The 19,370-nt window shown below is 44.0% G+C and overlaps 1 protein-coding gene across 1 annotated transcript in view; it reads right to left on the reverse strand.

Moving 5' to 3' along the window:
• Window positions 1-2,588: 2,588 nt before the first annotated feature.
• Window positions 2,589-19,370, reverse strand: part of PPM1H (protein phosphatase, Mg2+/Mn2+ dependent 1H) — an 88,319-nt gene continuing 71,537 nt past the window's right edge. The window contains exons 10-13 of the mRNA XM_009281119.1: window positions 18,565-18,628; window positions 16,746-16,853; window positions 9,028-9,179; window positions 2,589-2,736 (exon numbers count right to left, since the gene is read on the reverse strand). Of these exons, the coding sequence (XP_009279394.1) occupies window positions 2,589-2,736; window positions 9,028-9,179; window positions 16,746-16,853; window positions 18,565-18,628 (472 nt within the window). The remainder of the gene's footprint in view (window positions 2,737-9,027; window positions 9,180-16,745; window positions 16,854-18,564; window positions 18,629-19,370) is intronic.

The raw sequence follows: 19,370 nt of genomic DNA on the forward strand, positions 1-19,370 counted from the left end.
AGTTGATTCACGAAGCCATACCAGCGCCCACGAGATTTTGCTCTGAGAAGTCACCAGCCGGTTTGCTCCCACCAAGTCATGCACTCTGCTAACCCATCTCTCCAGGGGTACGTTTAAACACACCGCTGAATGAGAAGGTGCATTTTCCATTGCCTTGAGATTACACTTTTAAATTTTGGCAAATGCTACACTGGAAATTTAGTTCCACCACATTGTACTCAGGTTTTATAATGACTGGTATGCGTGTTGACACCACGTTACCAAATAATGAAGACTACCACTGCGTGGGCACTGAAATATTTGACTCAGGCTTGTAGTTAGTACCAGCAAGCACCAGCTTCTTTGCTGTTCAGACGACTCCGCCGGAATTGCCAGCATTAGTTTCTTTGTGAAAGAGGATCTGAATTGCTAGAGGACTACACAACTGCATTTGCAAAGAGACAACAGGAGTTACACAGAGCATGAAAAGCATGTTTACAAGTTTATTAGGCCAAAAAAAAAAGTGCAAGAGAAGTTCTCTTGCTTAAACTTTAAAACATGTGAGGGGCCATGTGAAAAATATTCTAGACTCCAAACCTCTCTTTTCACCCAGCTGCACACAGAAAAAGAGGTAAAGGGAAAAAAAAAATAAGGAAAGAATAGATAAAGCATGACAACACATAATCAGATATGCCATTGATCTATGCTGAAGCTCTAGAATATAAAACATCCGTGTTCTGCACAGCTTTATCACATGCAGGCACCGGGGAATGCACGGAACAGTTTTCAGGCTAAAACCATGCAGTTTGCTGCATGTTTGAGCCGTTACTCTGCATTGCCTCCTCTCAAGCTGAAACTCCTACTGGGTCTAGAGACGTAGAGCAAGGGTAGTTTAAATCCACTGAGACTGTTGCACACGTACTTCCAGATGCAATCAAATAAAGCATCTGGGCAGCTATACTGCACACCCGCTGCATGGTGTTTACAGAGCACATTATAAATCACAAAACTGGCAAGCTCTAGGCCACGCCTGTTCAGGAGAAAGTCTGCAAAGGGCACGGCATCCTCTTTCTCCTCCGGAAAGGACGCAACATTTGTGAGCTGCTTAGTCAGTGCCCTACAATTATGTCAGCCCCTTATCTTTTGGCTATCCAAGAAGTACAAGCCAGATGAGCAGCTCCAAAATAATGTGGTCAGGGTGTAAATTAGGTTGAACTTGGCTCCCCAGCCACTATACCTGCCTATACACTAGAACCTTCTGAATTTTTTTCTTGAATTCCTGCCAATGAAGTAAGGGAGCTGCCTGCTTGAAGAACAGGCAGCCAGGTTAAGCTGCAGATTTGCTCAGTTGTTTCCCTCTTGGACTAATACTTTTACTCTGATAATGTTTTCTCAGATTTTCTTTATTTAAGTTGATTCACCACTGCTAAGAAAAAAGCTGCTGAAGCTAGCCATGGGCTTGTATCTATCTCAGTGATCTTTTGATGCTTGACTACAGTCCTCAATACCAAGAGGACAAAGTTATAAGCTGTCACTTTCTGATCACCGAGTCAAGCAGGCAAAGGTATATTGAATAATAAGTGAGGCAGGAAGAAGTGAAACGACTTTTAAATAGGTCACTATCTGGGTATCCAAATTGATAACGAGAACAATACCACCACTTCAAGTAGGAATCCAACAAAAAATACCCAAATAAATTTACTGAATCCCAACTGATGCAAAAGCTGTATGGTCAGGGATCCTTTCAACAGGATAAAGCAGGCAGAACCATTCAACGAATGAAAAATCTCTGATCCCAAAGAAACCATGGCCTCCAGGTAAACATCACATAAAGTTGAGTTTGTGTGCTCTGTATAATCATGGTATACACACAACAGGGAATCTTGAGAAATAACTCCTCACACCAGAATAAATCTTGCCATACAGAACTGTGACCTATTTCTCCCGGACCTTTGCAGGTGGCTGTTTTAACTGCAGTAAACAGGCATAGTCACACTGAAAACAATTTCAGTTTTCCTACTAAAATACAGGAATACAGTCTACTGAAGAAGAGACAGGAGAGGAAAATGGGGGTTCGAAGGATTACACAAGTTTGAAGTTGTCCATAGGTAAGTCATGAATGCAACTTTCTGAAAGAAGAAAACTCGAGTCTCATATATGTATATATAGGTATTTTTAAATGAGATGTGACCCAAGTCACCTTCTGAATATTTGGGGGTAGATTTCAGGAGCCTCCTTGGCTTCTGATACCCACTTCTACTTTCTCAACTGAAATGGCTCTTCCAAGCTACATGGTAAACTGAGAAGAAAATTGATTCCCCACCTGAAGGGATGACAGAACCCATAATATGCTAGCAGCATTTAAATCCCATTCCTGTTAAGCACCAAAACCATTTCTATAGGGAAACTGTAATCTCAAGGGTTATCTTTAATCATATACAGTATATGTGCAGAGCCCTACCTTTTGGGCAGAAAAATACCCCTCCAGCATTAGTTTGGAATAGATTACATCAACTGGAAGTGTCCTGGTCAGATCACCAAAACCATATTGTCTCTTACAGGCCCTTCCCAAAAAGATCCCCATCCTATAACCACTCTTGATGCTACTTTCACGACTGTTTGTTCCCATGTATTAAAGGGATGACGTAGACAGAGATGTCATCTCCAGAGCCCAGCCTGTCGTTGGATATTCGCCAGCCCCGGTCCTTCAGCACTCCCCTGGCTCGCATCACCAGGTCCTGCGCCGCCAGCGTGTACCTGTGGAAAAGGCAGAATACAGCCAGGGAGTGCTCGTCTTCGTGAGGAAAGTGGGTTTTCACAGCCTGCCAGGTTTACTGTTGTGAGCTACCAGGACAAGCTTCCCAGTGTTTTAGAAGCAGGCAGGAGAAATGCAAACCACGGCATACCCACAAAGCAACCCCTTCCAGTTCAGTGACGGCTCCTGCCTCAGAATCTAAAGGTATTTGACAGGCACCAATCGATCAAAAAGTCACTGGTCATTTTGGGAGCCCGGCTTCACCCATTTTCAGAAAAACGTTAACACACTTGCCTTAACAAATTGGCTTTCTAGGAGTAGCCTGAAAAACTGAGGACCCTAAATAACACTACTTGCTGTTGAAAATGACACCTTGTTCACTGACACACCTGAAGGTAAACATGGCTCAACTATTTCAGAGACAAACTGTAACAAAGTCATCTGAAAGCAAGTAAGAGAACACTAAAAATAGAATCCAAATTACACTTCAAACCAAGTAGACTAACTTGTCTGTTTTCCTTGACCGTAAGAATGATTTTTAAATCTCTTTTATTCTGAAACTGGAAAAGGAAACTTACAGTTAATACAGCCAGATTAACAGAGTCCCACAGTCCTCTCACATTTATGAGTCCAATGAAAACTGTGTGAATGTGAGTTGTGGAGTGCTTATTTTAGTGAAATACTGTTTCATGTTGCTTCAAAACTCCCAGCCTATGCTGGGCTGAGCGGCATTGGATTTATGGGAGTTATTTTCTGTCCTGAAAAAATAACAGATGCTGCTCGGGGGCAGAAGGGTGTCAGAGTCCAAAAGGTGGTGCATGACACTGCTCCGTCAGGTGCTCCAACATGTTCTCCCTTATCGTTTTACCTGCTGTTACTAGATCAACACATCTGTGTACTCATTTAGAAGTTTCCTCTGAAAGAAGTCTCATCATGGGTAAACAGCTACTGTCACGTGGTTTTCTTCATCAGTCCAACACCTGGCTGAGATGTTTTGAATTTGGTTGGGTGGAGGCAAGCTTTTCTATGATTTGATAATTAAAAATTAATCAAACAGTTAAAAGATTGACAAGAAAAAACAGTTCAATATTGTGCCTGCCTGTGTTTTATTTGAAGCATAAGTATCAACCTCCAAGATGACTCTATGAAGCCACCAAAAGCAAAGCACACCTCTGTAGTTTCCAGAAACCAGGAAGGACAAGACGGGTCTGCATTTCAAGACCCCCTTTTCTAGGGAGGATCCTTGGCCAGAAACGATCTGCCCAGATTTCATCTGAGGAAAGGGAAAGAACAGTATCTCCATTCATCAGAATCAGTGGTGGTGGTGGGGAATTTAAGTGAGTATCCAGGATTGTTCTAACCCCAGATATTTTCACCGGAGAATACATTATTAAATGGTAATTTCTATCACTAGAGACTTTATTCATTCTCTGGGGATAAAAGAAGGAAGAAACCCCAATTATGTTCTGTTTCTACAATTTTGGTGCCGTAAAGTCAAATGACTCCTTTGAACCAGGAATAGATTTATTTGCTCTACTAGAAAGATTTCTTCAATGCAAATAAACCAACATTTGACTACCCAAAAGGTTTGATGTTAAATCCAAGTAAAGTTGTACAGAAGCAATGCACCCCCTGCTCCTAATGGTACTGAGTGGTAAAATTTCCAGCCCTCACTAGTTTTGACAAAAGATTTACTTTTAGCAATAAGAGAAGGGCCCAAGGCATGAACTCTAAGACACAGGCTTGCACACACACATGCACACTGTCCGCAGGTTCCGAGATAAGTCTGTACCAATGACCTCGAGCTATAACAGCAGGATGTAACAAGAAGCACTGCCCGTCCTAATGCAACATGGAATTGTATTTTCTAAGGGGAAAAAACCCAAACATACATACTTGCACTCCCCAGCTCCCAAATCCCCAAATCAGATGCAGGGCTAAGGAACAAAAGGACTCCACGTGGCAAGCGACAAACTGGAATATTTATTCACAGCATGTCTGATTCACTCAGCTGAGTGAATTTTGGCTAGAACATCTTTTCCAAGGATTTCTCAGCTATTGTCAGAATTTAAGAGAACACCCATCATTCTGGGAGAAAACTTTGCCTTCCTCCTTTTTCTAATTAAGAAGGGCTCCCCACATCTAAAGAGTACAAAGGAATGAGTATTGCTCTTGATTGTGTAAAGCTTTTGCTGCTTAATGTTTGGAGAGGGCAAGATGAAAAAAAAAAAAAGGAATTTTAATAAACCAGAAATTCTCTCGTAAACAGACTGTGAAATACACAAGAAAACCAGCACACTGAAGCAAAGGAAAAGGAACAGGTGAAGGCAGCAGCAAGGTAACATATTCCTCTCCTTGTACAGAGCTGAATTGGTGCGATGCTGTTCAACTTGGCACTAGAGGAGATAGGATGAGTCTCTTGTACCCGGAGATGAATAGCAGCAGCAGTCCATTACCAAATGCTTTATTCTCCAGTGCTGTGAACTTGGGATTCAGCTGTCAAGGCAGCATTAGAGAACTGCTGAAGTAGTTTTAAAGTACCCTCTTCCTCCTAATGAACAGCCTCTCTGGAATACAACTTTTGTGTTTTAAGAATAAATATATATGGTTTTTTCTTCTGCTGAAGCTTTCAGTATTGATCAGTGAAAGTACTGCAGGAGAAATGGTGACAGTGGGGGAAACGTGCTGCTGCCTGAGCAGCTTCTTATCTTCTAACACCCAGCAGAGGTGGAGCAACTCCCCAGCATCCTCATAAATCTCTAGCTAGTGTGAGAAAGAGTGTGAGAGGGAATGAGAAAGGACAGGAGGGAGGACAAGAAATAAAAGATTCCCAAGGTCAGTGGGTAAACCTGCATAAGTGCAGCTGAAAGAAATGGGCAAGAGTCATGATTGTCTATCTTCATACCTCTTCAGAGAGATGATGTATGGAAAGCAGCAGTGTGTCGCTACCACCTGTTCTTCACTCAGAGTCCCCTTCATGCTCTTGTCTGCCACAACACCCATAAGAAATGAGTCGGCTAAGAAATCCAGCTCCACCCCAGCTGCTTCACTCCCTCACAGCCCTCATGGAGGAACTGTTCTCTAATCAAGTCTGTGCCCATCACCCGCTGCCCAAATCCCCTGAGGCTGTGTCTGCATGTCTGGGTGAAGGCAGACCAGAGGACTCTGCTCTCCCTGCACTTGAAGATGCCCAGGCACATGCTACGTTTGACAGGATTCAAAGATGTTTTTCTGTGGGTAACAAACACTCATAGTTCTGACAGTAAATATCAGCAGGAGAGAGTCCCCAAGAGCATTGCCAAGGGCTGTAAGCTCTTACCCATCAGGCTATAAAATGACCTCTAATTCAAATGGGAGGGATATTGTTCCCTCAAAGAGCTAATTACATAACAGATAAGTACTCTGCAGCTCTAAAATCTTCCTCTCTAGCTTTTTTTTTTTTTAAATATCTCTAATTCAAATGGGAGGGATATTGTTCCCTCAAAGAGCTAATTACATAACAGATAAGTACTCTGCAGCTCTAAAATCTTCCTCTCTAGCTTTTTTTTTTTTAAATATATGCTGCTCAGGGAATAAGTAGGCTACTGGGTCAGGCAGATCCAGAGTCTGCTCCACAGGTAGGTTTCTCCAGAAGACCATAGCATTACCAAACCCAGGGGGCAAGTCTCTTACATTCTGACAAGTTTTCTACATCCCTAGAGATTTCACATTTCCAGCTGATCACCTCACCACAGACTATGTCACTACACTCATCACAGAACCTGACGTTTTGTGGGATAACATTTCCTTTAAACATAACACTGATAATACGGCAAACAAGATTTTCCTGTCACTGACTAGTGAGAGGAATGAATGCAGCTCCACAGTCTGAGCTGCTATGCTATTGTAAATTCATTAGTTATACCTCATTTGGACCACTGTGAAGTAATTACGTAAAACCTCTCACACAGTACTTTAAATCCTTTAAATATTCTTTACAACCAAGCAGCAAGAGCAGTTCCACAAAGGTAATTTTCATAAATATCATTGTAAACTATATGAGGGACTGCTCTAATTACCTTTTGCAAGCTGGTATGAGAAATGTCTTGCCACTGCTATTTGTAAGCCTCTAAATGACCTGGCACAAAGTTACTTAAAAGAACAAATTAATTTTCAATTCGGATGTCTATTCATAGACCAGTAGGTCAAACACTAATAAATGTGTTTGTTCTAACTCGTAATACAGCAGGCCCAATTCTGGAGTGTGTTGCACTCACGCTGGCACAAACAGGGACTAATGCCCCACAATTACTGGGGCTAGACCAGCACAAACAAATCTAAATGAAACAAAGAAAATATCTTTCTTTCCTTTAATGTCTGATTTCTATGAGTGTTTTATAATGGATGAAAAATTACTCACCTAACAAGTCAACAGATGGAACAAAGTATTCCCATTCCTACTGCAGGAAATGTGGTGGCCCTCACCAGCTTTGGAAAGACCAAAAGTAACAAGACAGACACAGCACACCCAGACTGTATTCACAACAGACAGGATCAGTGAGGACAGTGGGAAGAGCCAACCTTTCCCAATTACTAGACGAGAATGGAGACAGAGCGGGGCAGAGGTATTACATTTTACCAGGTGCCTTTGCAAGAGGAGACTCGGGTGCAGAAATGAGAGCAAAAGCTCCCTAGCACCTTTGAACAGTGCTAGGGAACAACCGAAAGTAGATTGGGTGGGTCATCGCCTCCTACCTTAAATTAATGGCATATCTGCATAGCACAGTGCCAGATGCCCCAGAAGTGCCCCTCGCTAATCCTGCCTGATCTCCTCCCAGAGAGAGGGCAGAGACACTTCCTTGTCTTGCTGAAGCAGAGACAGCCTTGGCTGTCATTCATACCACATCTCCTCTTCGGCGCAAGGAGGTGGGGAAGGTCAAAATACTGCAGTTGCAGCTTCATGTCAACCATCCATTCACCTGAAGACTGAGTGCTTGCAGCAAAACATTGTTTTGCATTCCATGTTTGTAAGCGTCAGGGCAAGAAAATACTGCTCACGAGTTACTTTGGAGCTGCCCTCACTTTAAATCCCAAGTGACTGTCAGCGTGTCCCAGTTATCTTCCTTGTTTGCTGATGGAGAACAGGACTGACCCTGTGAAGATGACCACTTAGAAACATGAGAAACACCCATTTTGAGATGGGTTTCCCCATGCCCTCAAGAGTTGCCACATCTAAACAACTGTAACTTGAGCTCTCGCACTGTCCCGCATGTTTTCACTTGGCTGCCAAGATATCCCAGTGCTTACTTCTGAAACTCTGCTTTCTGTAGGCCAACTGCGGATGCGTAAAAAGCCCAGGGCGAGGGCAGAAGACAGCGACGGACAGGCCTGAATTCAGGAGCAACACGCACTTCCCTTCCTGAACAGTCCCTAGGGAAGGATAAAGCTCTTTCTACTTTCACAGTCCTCCCTTTTACAAGCGAGAGACTTCTGATCTCTAGCATAATGTTTTAATTCACAGCGACACCGAACTCGGCAGCAGACAGACTGATGGACTTACTCAAGGCAGACAGCGCTCTAGCTAGTTGTTTGGGAACTTGTTTGTTTGCTTGATGGTATGTTTTAAAGAGAAAAACTGATCAAGTAAGAGGTTATAAAGACAGGAAAATGAAGAGGATGAGGTAGGTTAACATTGTGAAATGAAACAGAATCCAACTAAATCAAATAGAGTCAGACTTTCCACCTATTTTAACCCTATTTTGTCGCCACACCTGTCCTGAAGCTGGTAGCACTGAGCATCCCCTACTGAAGGTGGGTTTAAAGGTCATAGCATGACCAGGAATGAGTGGGAACCACACTGTGCAGTATTTATACGTACATACATACAGTGAGAGAGAGGGAGATACATGCTGATGATGTCCTAGTGAGAAACAATCTTTAGTGTCAAGGGACTATCCAGAGGAGACTTAAGTGGAAACCTGTCACTGCTGGAGACAGAGACCTGTTGCTAAGACCTCAGCCTCCCACCGTTTCCACAGGACCTCGTACGGCAAACAAAATGGATCCTATGCCAAGATACTGTGATCCCACAACTTTTCCTTTGAAGATAGGCAATTCTGAGTTATAACAGACTCCCCTCCCCCTCCACCCCAAACCCCCACATTTGCTGTAGAGGCTCCATCCATCTTATAAAATGCCATCTTGTAAGTGTTGCATATTTACTGAATGTTATTCATATCATACTTCCTACAAAAATACGTTACCAGAAAATGCTCTTCTGTGGAGAAGCTAGAGAATCAGGGATGAGCACGAACCTGTGGGGATCATCGGGGTCACAGTTTGGTAGAAAGTTAGTGACAGCTTCTGCCACTTCTTCATTTAACAGCACATCCCAGAGTCCATCAGTAGCTAGGATCAGAACATCATCTGGCCCATGCTCGTACTGCAGGAGGTCATAGACTCTCACCTAAAACAAAAAAAAACCCCAAGAGACATCCATGAAGGAGGAGACTGTCAGACCTGTTTGTGAAACGTTGCTGAGTTTGGCTGTGAGTTAGCAGGTTTGGCCAGGGCAGTGAAATACCTCTCCCACAGCACTGCTGGGGTCTGTCTCCAATTTAACCCTCAAGACACCACCCCTTCCTGTCCCAGCTCAGTGCAGCTCAAGTGCTGACCCCAGCCGGGATGGATGCAAGCGTTCCTAAACCAGACTGTAAAGCAGCGCTTGAAGCTTCCCCCACCTGGCAGCTTGGTTGCAGCGTGAGGCTCTTCCCTATCATTGGCAGGACTAGTCATATGGAAGCTGAATAATTTATTTGATGAATTTTTGATATTTTCTAATAAAATATTCACAAATAATTGTTTTCACTATTTGTCCAGATCCATTTAACTCTGCCAGACATATTGCACATGTTCAGAAACGCCTGTGTCGCAGAAGGCATTGCATTCACTTTTCTAGACCTGAGGCAGCTGCTGCACTCAAGAATTATGCCTCAGCAAGTGAGTAGTTCCACGAAATGGAGAAAAACTGTTTACCTGCTCAGTTATCTGTATCTGTAAGGAGTTCAGTAGGTACAGACCGATTCAAGATCTGCACAAAAGTGAACCCCCAAGCTTATCCACACTATTAAAATGCCCACTGGCTTCACCTTGTCAGTCTGCAGCCACAGTCAGGCTGACTACTGCTGCTGGCACCTTCGTAACACCCTGCCTTTAAAACAACTTCCACTATCCTCTTCCCGACGAGGCTGGGGAAAGCCGGGAGCAGAGGGGGCAGACACGGGGTGGGCCAGGAGGCCGTCAGCTGAGCCAGAACATGAGGAAAGGTCACAGCAAGTGTTTTAAACCAAGCCCTTAGTTGGGTGTAACTCTCCTTCCAGCACACACTGTATTCCAGCTGACAAACCGCCTGCAATTTCCAGGTTGCGATGGGGAGCCGTTACGAAGCGCTCATGGAGCACTTTAATTACCACAGCAAGAACCACAGTTTGAAAGAAGCGTGACAACCTTGGCAAAGCAGACAGGAGGAAACAATCATCTGTACTGAAGTTTGGAAACAGTGCACCTCGTCACGCACCCTGCTCCGGCCTCGGGCTCCACTAACAGCAGCGGCAGTCGGGAAATTTGTCAGAACAAGCATTTGGCATAACTAGAAAATATGAGCTGTTTTATTCTCCCTCCTGGTGCATTCTCCCCTTAGGAGCCATGGAGCAGGCAATGCACATAAAATGCCTGGACCTTTTAATGTAATTATGATTTTATGGGACTGCAACCAGTACTGGAGGGGGAAAAAAAAAATCACCTAGACCTGACTGCTAATTCTTACTTGTTCGCCTTTCACTCAAAAGCACAAGAAGGTCATTTGTAAAATGTAACCTTCACTTCATTATATAAGGTAGCAGCTGAATAAGGACTTTGGAAAGGATTAAAGTCAAGGCAAGATACTCTCTTCATTAGAGCATATCTCCTTATTCAAATTGAGTGGGAATACTGTTATAGAAAAGATCCCTATATGCAGCACAGCTCTCCTCTCAAGCCTGTTGCACAGAAACCAGTAGCTGTCATAGCCCCCATTCCCCAAAATCTAGTTCAGCCTATAACAGCCCAGGGTTTCAACTCAGAAATCACTGGGGTGTGGGGGGTAAGTTGGCCAACACAGCCATCAGTAAGCACCACATGTTTTGGTCAGATCTCTTGGGTACGGGCAAATATTTGAGAGAGCATCGGGTTAATGCTCAGGGATGCACTCAGCAGCAAGCCCCTTGTAGGAATAACCAAGCTTCAAACATCAGCGCTCAGAAAAACACATCTACCATGGCTCTTGCACCCAGGCAAAGTACATATTACACCACAAGAGCCGTTTTTGCAGCGTTGGTGGGGGAGAAGGCAGGAAACCAAGACCATGCATCATTGATTTGAATCCTCCCAAAATGAACAATCTTGTCTGACTGGGGAGTGGCACTGGGGTGGATAAGAAACTTCTCAAAGCTACCTGCAGCCAATCCACAGGTCAAAAGGTCCAAAACCTTGGTGTAGCACAATGCGAGAGCAATGCCAAGAACAGATCATTCTACCAAGAGCATGTTTAGTTTTTGGGGAGAAGAAAAAAAAATGCAATCACTAATTATGAGTAATCTGGGAACAAGGTAGTTACTTCATAAAAGCAAAAGCTTTGTGAACTGAGCACCTCCAGAAAGGGTTGCAATTGAGAAGGAACTAGATGTCAGAAGAGGTGCAGAGAAGGGCAGTGGGGTGAGCAATAAGGGATGCTAGGCTGGTACCCAGGCTAAGGAAAAAAGAATGCCAAGGTTACAGGAGGCAAGCTTGGGACAACTTCAGGTAAGGTTCTTGTACACAAGGACCAGTTGGACATGCACCAAAATGTTCACTGAAACGCAGCTTTGTCTGCCTTCCAGTTACCACAGCAGCAACACATTAGAGCAGCCATGTCCACATAGCACTTAATTTTTTCTTAAGCTCTTTCTGTCTTTCCTCAGATTTCTAAAATACAGCGGTAGGTGGCCCTAGTACGTTGCTGACAAAAATGAGTTAATTTAGAGCTGTCCAGTCTATCGAAGGTTCAGGTTATGCTCACAGACCACCTTGTCCAGGCGCAGAAAGAAGCCAGCTCCTAACCCTTCACCTTTGTGCTAGCAGCTTTTTTCTAGTTCTTACTTGGGACAATGAGGGTCTCTTGCAGTAGCGACATGTGCCTTCAGATGGACACAGAGCAGCGTGACAGCAGAGCTCCCAGAGGCACACAGGTTGGGCAGCACCACCAGGGCGTGTGTAATGGATGCTCAGACCAGCAGGGCTCACTCAACATCCACTCCACACACCCCACATTGTGCAACACCCCATAGCATACCCCACACACGCTGTACAAAAAAGGCGAGAGTTTCGGAACGACAAGCAGAGATCCAGGGAGTTACTTAAGTGCCTACAACAGCAAGCGACCCCGCAGCCCTGTAAATCTTATGTGACCGAAAGCAGCTCATTGCCTCCAATGGAAATTACTACTTTTTAAAATTTTTTTTTAAATTCCAGAGCCAACCTACCTAACCACTGCCTCCCTTCCCATAGCTGTATTTTGGGAAACTAAACAACAGCGAGGTTTAAGCGACGTTCTGTCTGCGACATAAGTTTTCACAAAGCTGCACACACTGCAAAACAGTATCACACAGCCCCGCTAATGCAGATGACGGCTGGCCAGACACCGTCCAACAGCACAAAGATTTCCTTAACTGGTGCTGCACCCTTGACAAATTTCCTAGCAATTCTACCCAGAATCTTCAGGCTTTCCCCCATGACTCATTGCTTCTGCAGCCAGACGTCAATCCTGATAGTGCTCCACAAAACTCATGTCCTCTGCCCCAAACACCTCGGGCTACCTATGCTTTGTCCTCTGCCTCCCATGCTGTCTCAAGAGCCTTGCCACCAACTCCCCCCAGCTTCCCGGCCCCTTCTGTGCTGCCCTGGCAAACCTTCTCATGCTAACATCTCTCTGGAGCATCAGGGCACCTCTCAAAGGAGCCCAGTTTGGTCGCCATACTTCCACCATCCACTGATGTCTTGATGTGGAGCAGCTGACCTGTTACCTAGCTAAACTTGACTTTAGTAACCAGAAAATGTAAAAAGCCAACTGTAAGGAAGGAGCACCACCTTGGCAGCACAAACATCCATGACAGTAAGAGTTGGGCTACACTATATTTTATTCTGACTGGTACTTACAAACCTCTGCTGGTAGGTAACAGTGGGTACACACCACTAGAGCCCATAGTCGCACATGACATCTTTCTGAACGTGTGTAATGCAGTTTGTCACATAACTCCTTTCTTCAATCCAGATATTTGTTTCTCATATTGCTCACCTACATGCAGTCAAGAGCGCTGAGAAAAATGCTCTGGGTAAGCAACGAACAAACAGGTGGGCTGGTTTTACTTTTACATTTCAAATGGATCTACCCACCGGACAAAACCTGCGTTTCGCTGCTGAAAAGGACCACAGCAGTTCTGCGAAGGCGCTGCGGCTTGTTTGCCAGGTTTGTTTTTAAGAGGCAGCCAATGCGAGTCCCTGCGGCTTGAAAACTGTTCACAACAGAGTGACACGCGAGCCTGCAGCCACCTGAGGTGCTCCTCAGCAGCCAGCCCCAGGGGAATTCGAGCCAAACAACAGCCCGCATTCACTCGCCTGCACTATTGATCAACTCGGCTACTTCAATAAATTAAGCCCTTTCTTAATTGTATCGTCCCTTTTTATGCGCAGTGTTATCCAGCACAGCTTCGCTGGCAAACGACAAGATCTTTCAATACCACCCTCCAAGTAATTTATATGTAAATAATAAAAAGCAGGTCCCAACACTGCTCCCTGCAGCACTCACCAATTAATCTCCTTTTAGCTTTTTACTGCCACCCTTTGTTTCCTGCCCTTTAGCCAATTTCCAGTAGACTGTGCCAACTTTCCACTTAATCTATAGCTTCATATCTTTTATATTAATAACCCGTGATGCAGAACAGCTTCTCAAATGTTTTCTGAGAAATCAAAGTGCTCATGCAAGACCATCTACTGCATTTCTTTTTTTTTTTTTTTTAATTTTCTGGTAGAAATAACCCTGAAGGACTTCAAGCTACAAGCAGGATGTTTGCTTCTTGAAACCACCTTGACTCCCTTTGATCAAACAGTACTTCTCTAAGTATTTGCCTCGCTTGTTCCTTTAAACGCTGTAATTCCAAGAGATTTCTCCAGAAGGCAGATGTGAATCTAAAGTGGTCTCCTCTGACATAGTTGTGGAGTTGTCAGAAAGATTTTACTAACGTAATGGAAGGGGAAAAATTCTCTTTCATTACCTTCTTATCATTTGCTGTGGTGGCTGGCTTCAGGTGCATTGCTGGCAAGGGCCAAACGCTGCCATCGGAGCCACACCTCTCCCACCAAACTGCTGAGCTGCTGTTCGAAAAATCTCAGGATGAAATTCTGCTTTTCAGCTGCAACAAGGTGGATCTTGCTGAGCTTTAAAAAGCAGAATTTCCTTCTGAAAGCTTTCAAATGAACTGTTCCATTATGAAAAATAAATATTTAATTCCAGGCCAGAGAGCCTCAGCCATGGCTTGCCTGCTTTGTGCTACTCCAGTTCATTATAAAAGGCTCAATTCTCTAGAGCTCACCAACCTGCAGAAGTCCTCCAAATCTGGTCTCGTAACAGCTGAGCCACTGAATCCTGATTACATTTGTCAGTCTTGTCTACATGTCTTCTCCTCCCATAGCCTGGCACTCTCTCCAAGTATCATTTTACACTGCCCTCAAATTACTTTTATATGCCTATTTCTGGATGTAGTCTCAGGGATGCTGACCTTTCCTTCAGCTAAATTTTGATGGACATGGCATACCAGAGCTTTGTCACACTGGAAGTAAAATGTTCTGAAAACTCGCCACATTGCCCCCCAACGTGGGAAAGGATGCTGTAATTATGGCACAGAAACAGAAGCCAGAGGACTTGGATCCTCCCTCTGTCACGACTCACCGTGTGCCTTAATTTCCTGTGCCTCCCCTTTTCCAGGTCTAGAAACCAGACATTGCGCTTCCCTACCTCTATATAAACAATTCGAAATCCAATGCTGCACAAGGGCTAAATATGACTGCTGCTTGACGCCACTGCCTTTACTTCCAAGTGCCAAGCTTCCCAGATGGCAGCATAAAGACACTGTTTCTTAATGCTGGTTTCTGTGCAAGGTGCACTGTCCACGTATGGACAGAACAAGTCAGGGAAGAACATGAGGAGATAAAGCACTGGGACTCTCTCTGGGAAAAGAAGGAAGAGATGATTAAGAGAAGGTGCAATGGAAAGCAGGCTGGAGCATATGTTACTTCCTAATAAAATTCAGGGCTTTTTTGCCAGTATCTCAAGATTGAGGTGGCTAGTGCTCTGTCCTTCCTCCTCCTGCCCTCGTACATTTCTGCTGAATTTAGCTGTGAAGGGAATGTGGAAAAAAAGCCAATTTTGCTTCCCTTTTGTGAAGCAGTTAAGAGATCCTGAAACGTGGATAGCATATGAACTGGATGTCATATTCCAGAATTTGAACACGTACAGACACTCCACACAAATCAGAAAAGCCCATGAGAAGCTTTGGTTTATACACACAGACAAATACTGCAGCAGCAACTGGCAGAGATGATACTGCTGAGATACTGTGCTGCAGCCATTACATACCCCAAAAACACTGGGTCTCAATATGCAAGAAAGAAAAATAAATAGGTAGAATTGCATCATTTCGCTGGCACTAAACAAATCCATCACAGTGATGAGGGCAGAGCTGCTGCCTGCCTGGCTGAGAACAGCAGCAGGTCCCAAGCGAGGGTTACACATATTCAAAGGGGGGAAAGGGAAGGTACTGGATTGACAGCAAGGAAATGTGAAGAAGGGGCTGTCTGTAGATCTCCTCCTTTTCTTCAGGGCCAGAATCTCTCAGCACCTTTTTAATTTTTATTTTTAAAGTCTCAAAGATGTTCTAAGCAAGGTTAATTTAATAATTTGGTTCCTTCCTAGCAGTATTATGCCATTTGTGTATTTTCACTCTTTCGCACTGCTATAGCAAGCAATAAATTCAAGGTCAAATACTGGGTATGGTTAAAACTCCAGCAAGGCAGTTGATGGTGGACGGCTCTCAGCGTTTGGGCCATGGAAGCAAAGCCTCGTCTTTTTGTGCTGTCATTGGATGGTTTGCTCTTGCTTAATATTTTATGAAAAATATGTGTCATTCGGAAAAAAACCCTGAGGTTTGCATGTTTCTTTTTAACAAATACATTCAAATCCCTTTGGAAGGCTCGATATCCTTCACTACAATGTCTCTGGTGGTCAAAAACTGGAATTGTTTGTGGCGAGGCAAGCCAAAATAATGGAGATATTCAAAACTACCTGTAACACAAATACTGCATAATCCCCTCGTTATGCCATCATTTGGGAACGCACACTGCCATTATTTGGTGTTTGCACAAAACCATCATAAAGAATTAAGAACTGGAGGTGAAGGGGCAGACAGATGGAAGCATAAAGCACGCTTCCAATCGCTCTTGGCATTTTCCTGCTTACGAGTTGATCTGGTATCCTCTGTGTAATGCAGGATACTATGCTATCATGGAAGACATCCAGTGCTCCCTTCTGGAGAGCACAGATTTACATCAGCTTCTGTGAAGGCAGCATGATCTAGACCTCAAGGGGAGCTGGAGCATGAGGTGGGGAGAGATGGGTGTCTGTCACACTGAATGGCAAGGCTACGGGGTAACCATAGACCGGGGAGTGAGAAGGCATCAATGCTCTGCCAGGGATCTGGAGCAACAAGGGGCAGAGCACATAGCTGGGGAACTTGTAACATTCCTACTATGTGGATGTTACTAACATGCTGCACCTTTGGGAAAGGCAGCATGTTACCTGGATTGGACCACAATCAGAATGGACAATTTGGGAAGAACAAATAAGCACACTAAGTGTATTTGTTTCTCTCCCACAAATCAGATAGTTGAACCTTGGCTGTTTTACCTCGGGAGATGAGGACAGGAAAGGTTTGATGTATATATTGGAGTCGTGCACTTTCAGGTCATGGTCTCCCAGGCCTCGGGTCACTCCAATTGTTGCCATAACTCTAGCCTGGAAAGAAAGAAAAGCAATGGGATCAAATCTTGTTACTTGCACTGTGTCAATAGGGAATGAGATAATATTCCTACTCTATAACTGCCAGTTAGGGATGAATTCCCTTTTTTCTCCCAGAAACGCTAGATTTAACACAGCTAGTCAACTTCTAAGCTTTTCACACTCATGTCATCTCCACTTCTCTCATTATTCCAAACTTTGTATTCATCCACATCCCAGTCTGTGTACACCCATCTTAGACTGTGGCCGTCTGTAAGGGACTGGGACTACGGAAACGCAACCCAGTCGCCTCGCTGTCCCACACCAGTCTACAAGCGCATTCCTTCAGCAAATTACACTGTTAGTAAACAGGTTTTATAAAAAGGATGAGGACCCTGATTACTCACCTAAGAAACCTGCAGCCTCTTCCTATTGACATATTGCTGTATATTCCCTTCACCAAGGAAAAGTGCCAAAGGCCACCTTAAAGTGCTGAACACGCAGGTGACCATGGCACTGAGCACAGCGCTCTCCCCTGTGGAGAGCCGATCCAGGGCAGGTCTGCTATTACCTCAGATCTACCACTTCCTTCCCCAAGCACCTTCCTCTGTGACATAAGCTGTTTCCCAAGAGGTACTGGGCTCTTCTTCATTAACGCTTCTCCAAAGACTGACCAGGCAGACTGCCTCATGGGGAACCTCGCCCTCTGCATATCACTTCCTGCAAACTCCAGTTTAGCTGCAGCAGCTTCTGAACAAGAGAGCTCACAGCATCAATAACAGCGAGCAACTGACTCAAAGTTATTTTGCTTCACTAACCCCTGGCTCCGTAAGGGAATCAGAAAGTAAATTAAAAAGATGTGCATGAAATGTTTTGCAAATAATTATAAACCTAACCAACTTCAGAGATAAGCTGCAGGTCTGAACCTTCAAAACTTGGACTAATTTTGAAGAGCGTAAGGTAAGGTAAGAACCTAATGCAGCAGGGGAGCACTATTTAGAAACACAGCAAGCATACCAATATCGGCAAACTGACACCACTGCGTCCTTATATTGATCCTATTGCTGCATCCAGCTAAGCTTGCTGAGACCAGCACTGATGATCTCACTGTTCTTAATCACGGAGCTAGAAACAAAGTACACCCAAACAGAACAGTTCGTTTCTCCCTTTCAAGAAAAACTATCAGCATTCACACATCAGAAAAATTCAACAGTGAGTTCATGTACGCTAGCTGAAGAAGATATGGCTAAGGGGTGTTATACTTCCCAAATCCTGCCCTGATCCCTCCCCTTCCTAAATTAGGGGTTTGCATCTCAGAGCACTCTAAAGTGTTATTAAATATCCTTCTGCTTTGTCTTCAGCAAACATTTAGTATTTTGCTATCTTCATCCAGCCTAGTTATATTTTACAATGAAACCAGGAACATTTTAAGTCAATTATTTAAGACAGTCTCATTGTAGCCTACTTACAATGAAAGAAAAACAAACGCAAACTGAACAGCAAATGACTATGTTTGCTATAAAAATGCTTTTTAGTATGTTGAGCTCCCCCCGCCGCCCCCTAGACATGAGACTGATTTATGACAGAACCAAGATATTCTTTCAAGCTGTCAAAACGATAAAATAAAGAGATACTGAGTGGAAAACACTGGACTGCCACAGGCTAAATCGAGTGGTAAACAGCACAAAATTCCTTCTTCCTTTCGTCTGAGGAAAGCAAACGTGCCCACCTTCTTGCCTTCTCCATATATAAGGGGAAACTTCAAGTCATCTTCCTCAATGGTTTTGTATGCCCTGTGGGGAGAGGACAAACAACATTTATAAAGCTTGCACTCAATTAGTGACCCAGTGCCCTGAAACAAGCAGCTGTGATTAAAAAAAAAAAAAATCATTATTTTTCCTAGGGATTCTATCTTTGACACAAGATGTAAATTTCTTTTTCTGTGGAAAGATTTTCCCTAAAGAATTATCCATTTTACCAAAAGGAAAAGTGAACACGAGGAAATATCTAACATGCCAAGCTGCTCCTATTGCTTGCAAGGAAAAAGAGGTGGACTGGAGTAACATCCTAATCAGGTAGGATATTGTTGGCTATAGCAGCAGCTACACCGTAATACAGTGTCATAAAAAAACCCCAACCAAACAAAAAAAACCCCAAACCCACCAAGAAGCTAACCAATGACTAGATTCACACTGTTAATGTGAAATGGTGAGCAACGACAGGATGTGTACACAGTCAAAGTGTGAAACAGCTCTCCGATCCCGTTCTCACCTTTCAGGACCACTTAAACCAAGACAAGCTTCACGGGCTGAAGAGTCTTAGAAGGATATTTAGTGCTCATTCGACCTTGACTGCAACAGTCAAAGTTGTCAGAGATTTCACGTTTCACAGCAGTTTTCCCATGGCCAAGAGACAAGAGAAGTAAATGCTCATGCTCGGATTCTGTTTACCACATGCCTGCGTACTCCACCTTCTACACACCCAGCTGTTGTCACTGATGAGGTGAGAAGGTGAGCAATTTCGCCATTGAGAAAT

The sequence above is a fragment of the Aptenodytes forsteri genome, unplaced genomic scaffold (assembly GCF_000699145.1).
Source record: "Aptenodytes forsteri isolate BGI_AS27 unplaced genomic scaffold, ASM69914v1 Scaffold4, whole genome shotgun sequence".
NCBI classification, from domain to species: domain Eukaryota; kingdom Metazoa; phylum Chordata; class Aves; order Sphenisciformes; family Spheniscidae; genus Aptenodytes; species Aptenodytes forsteri.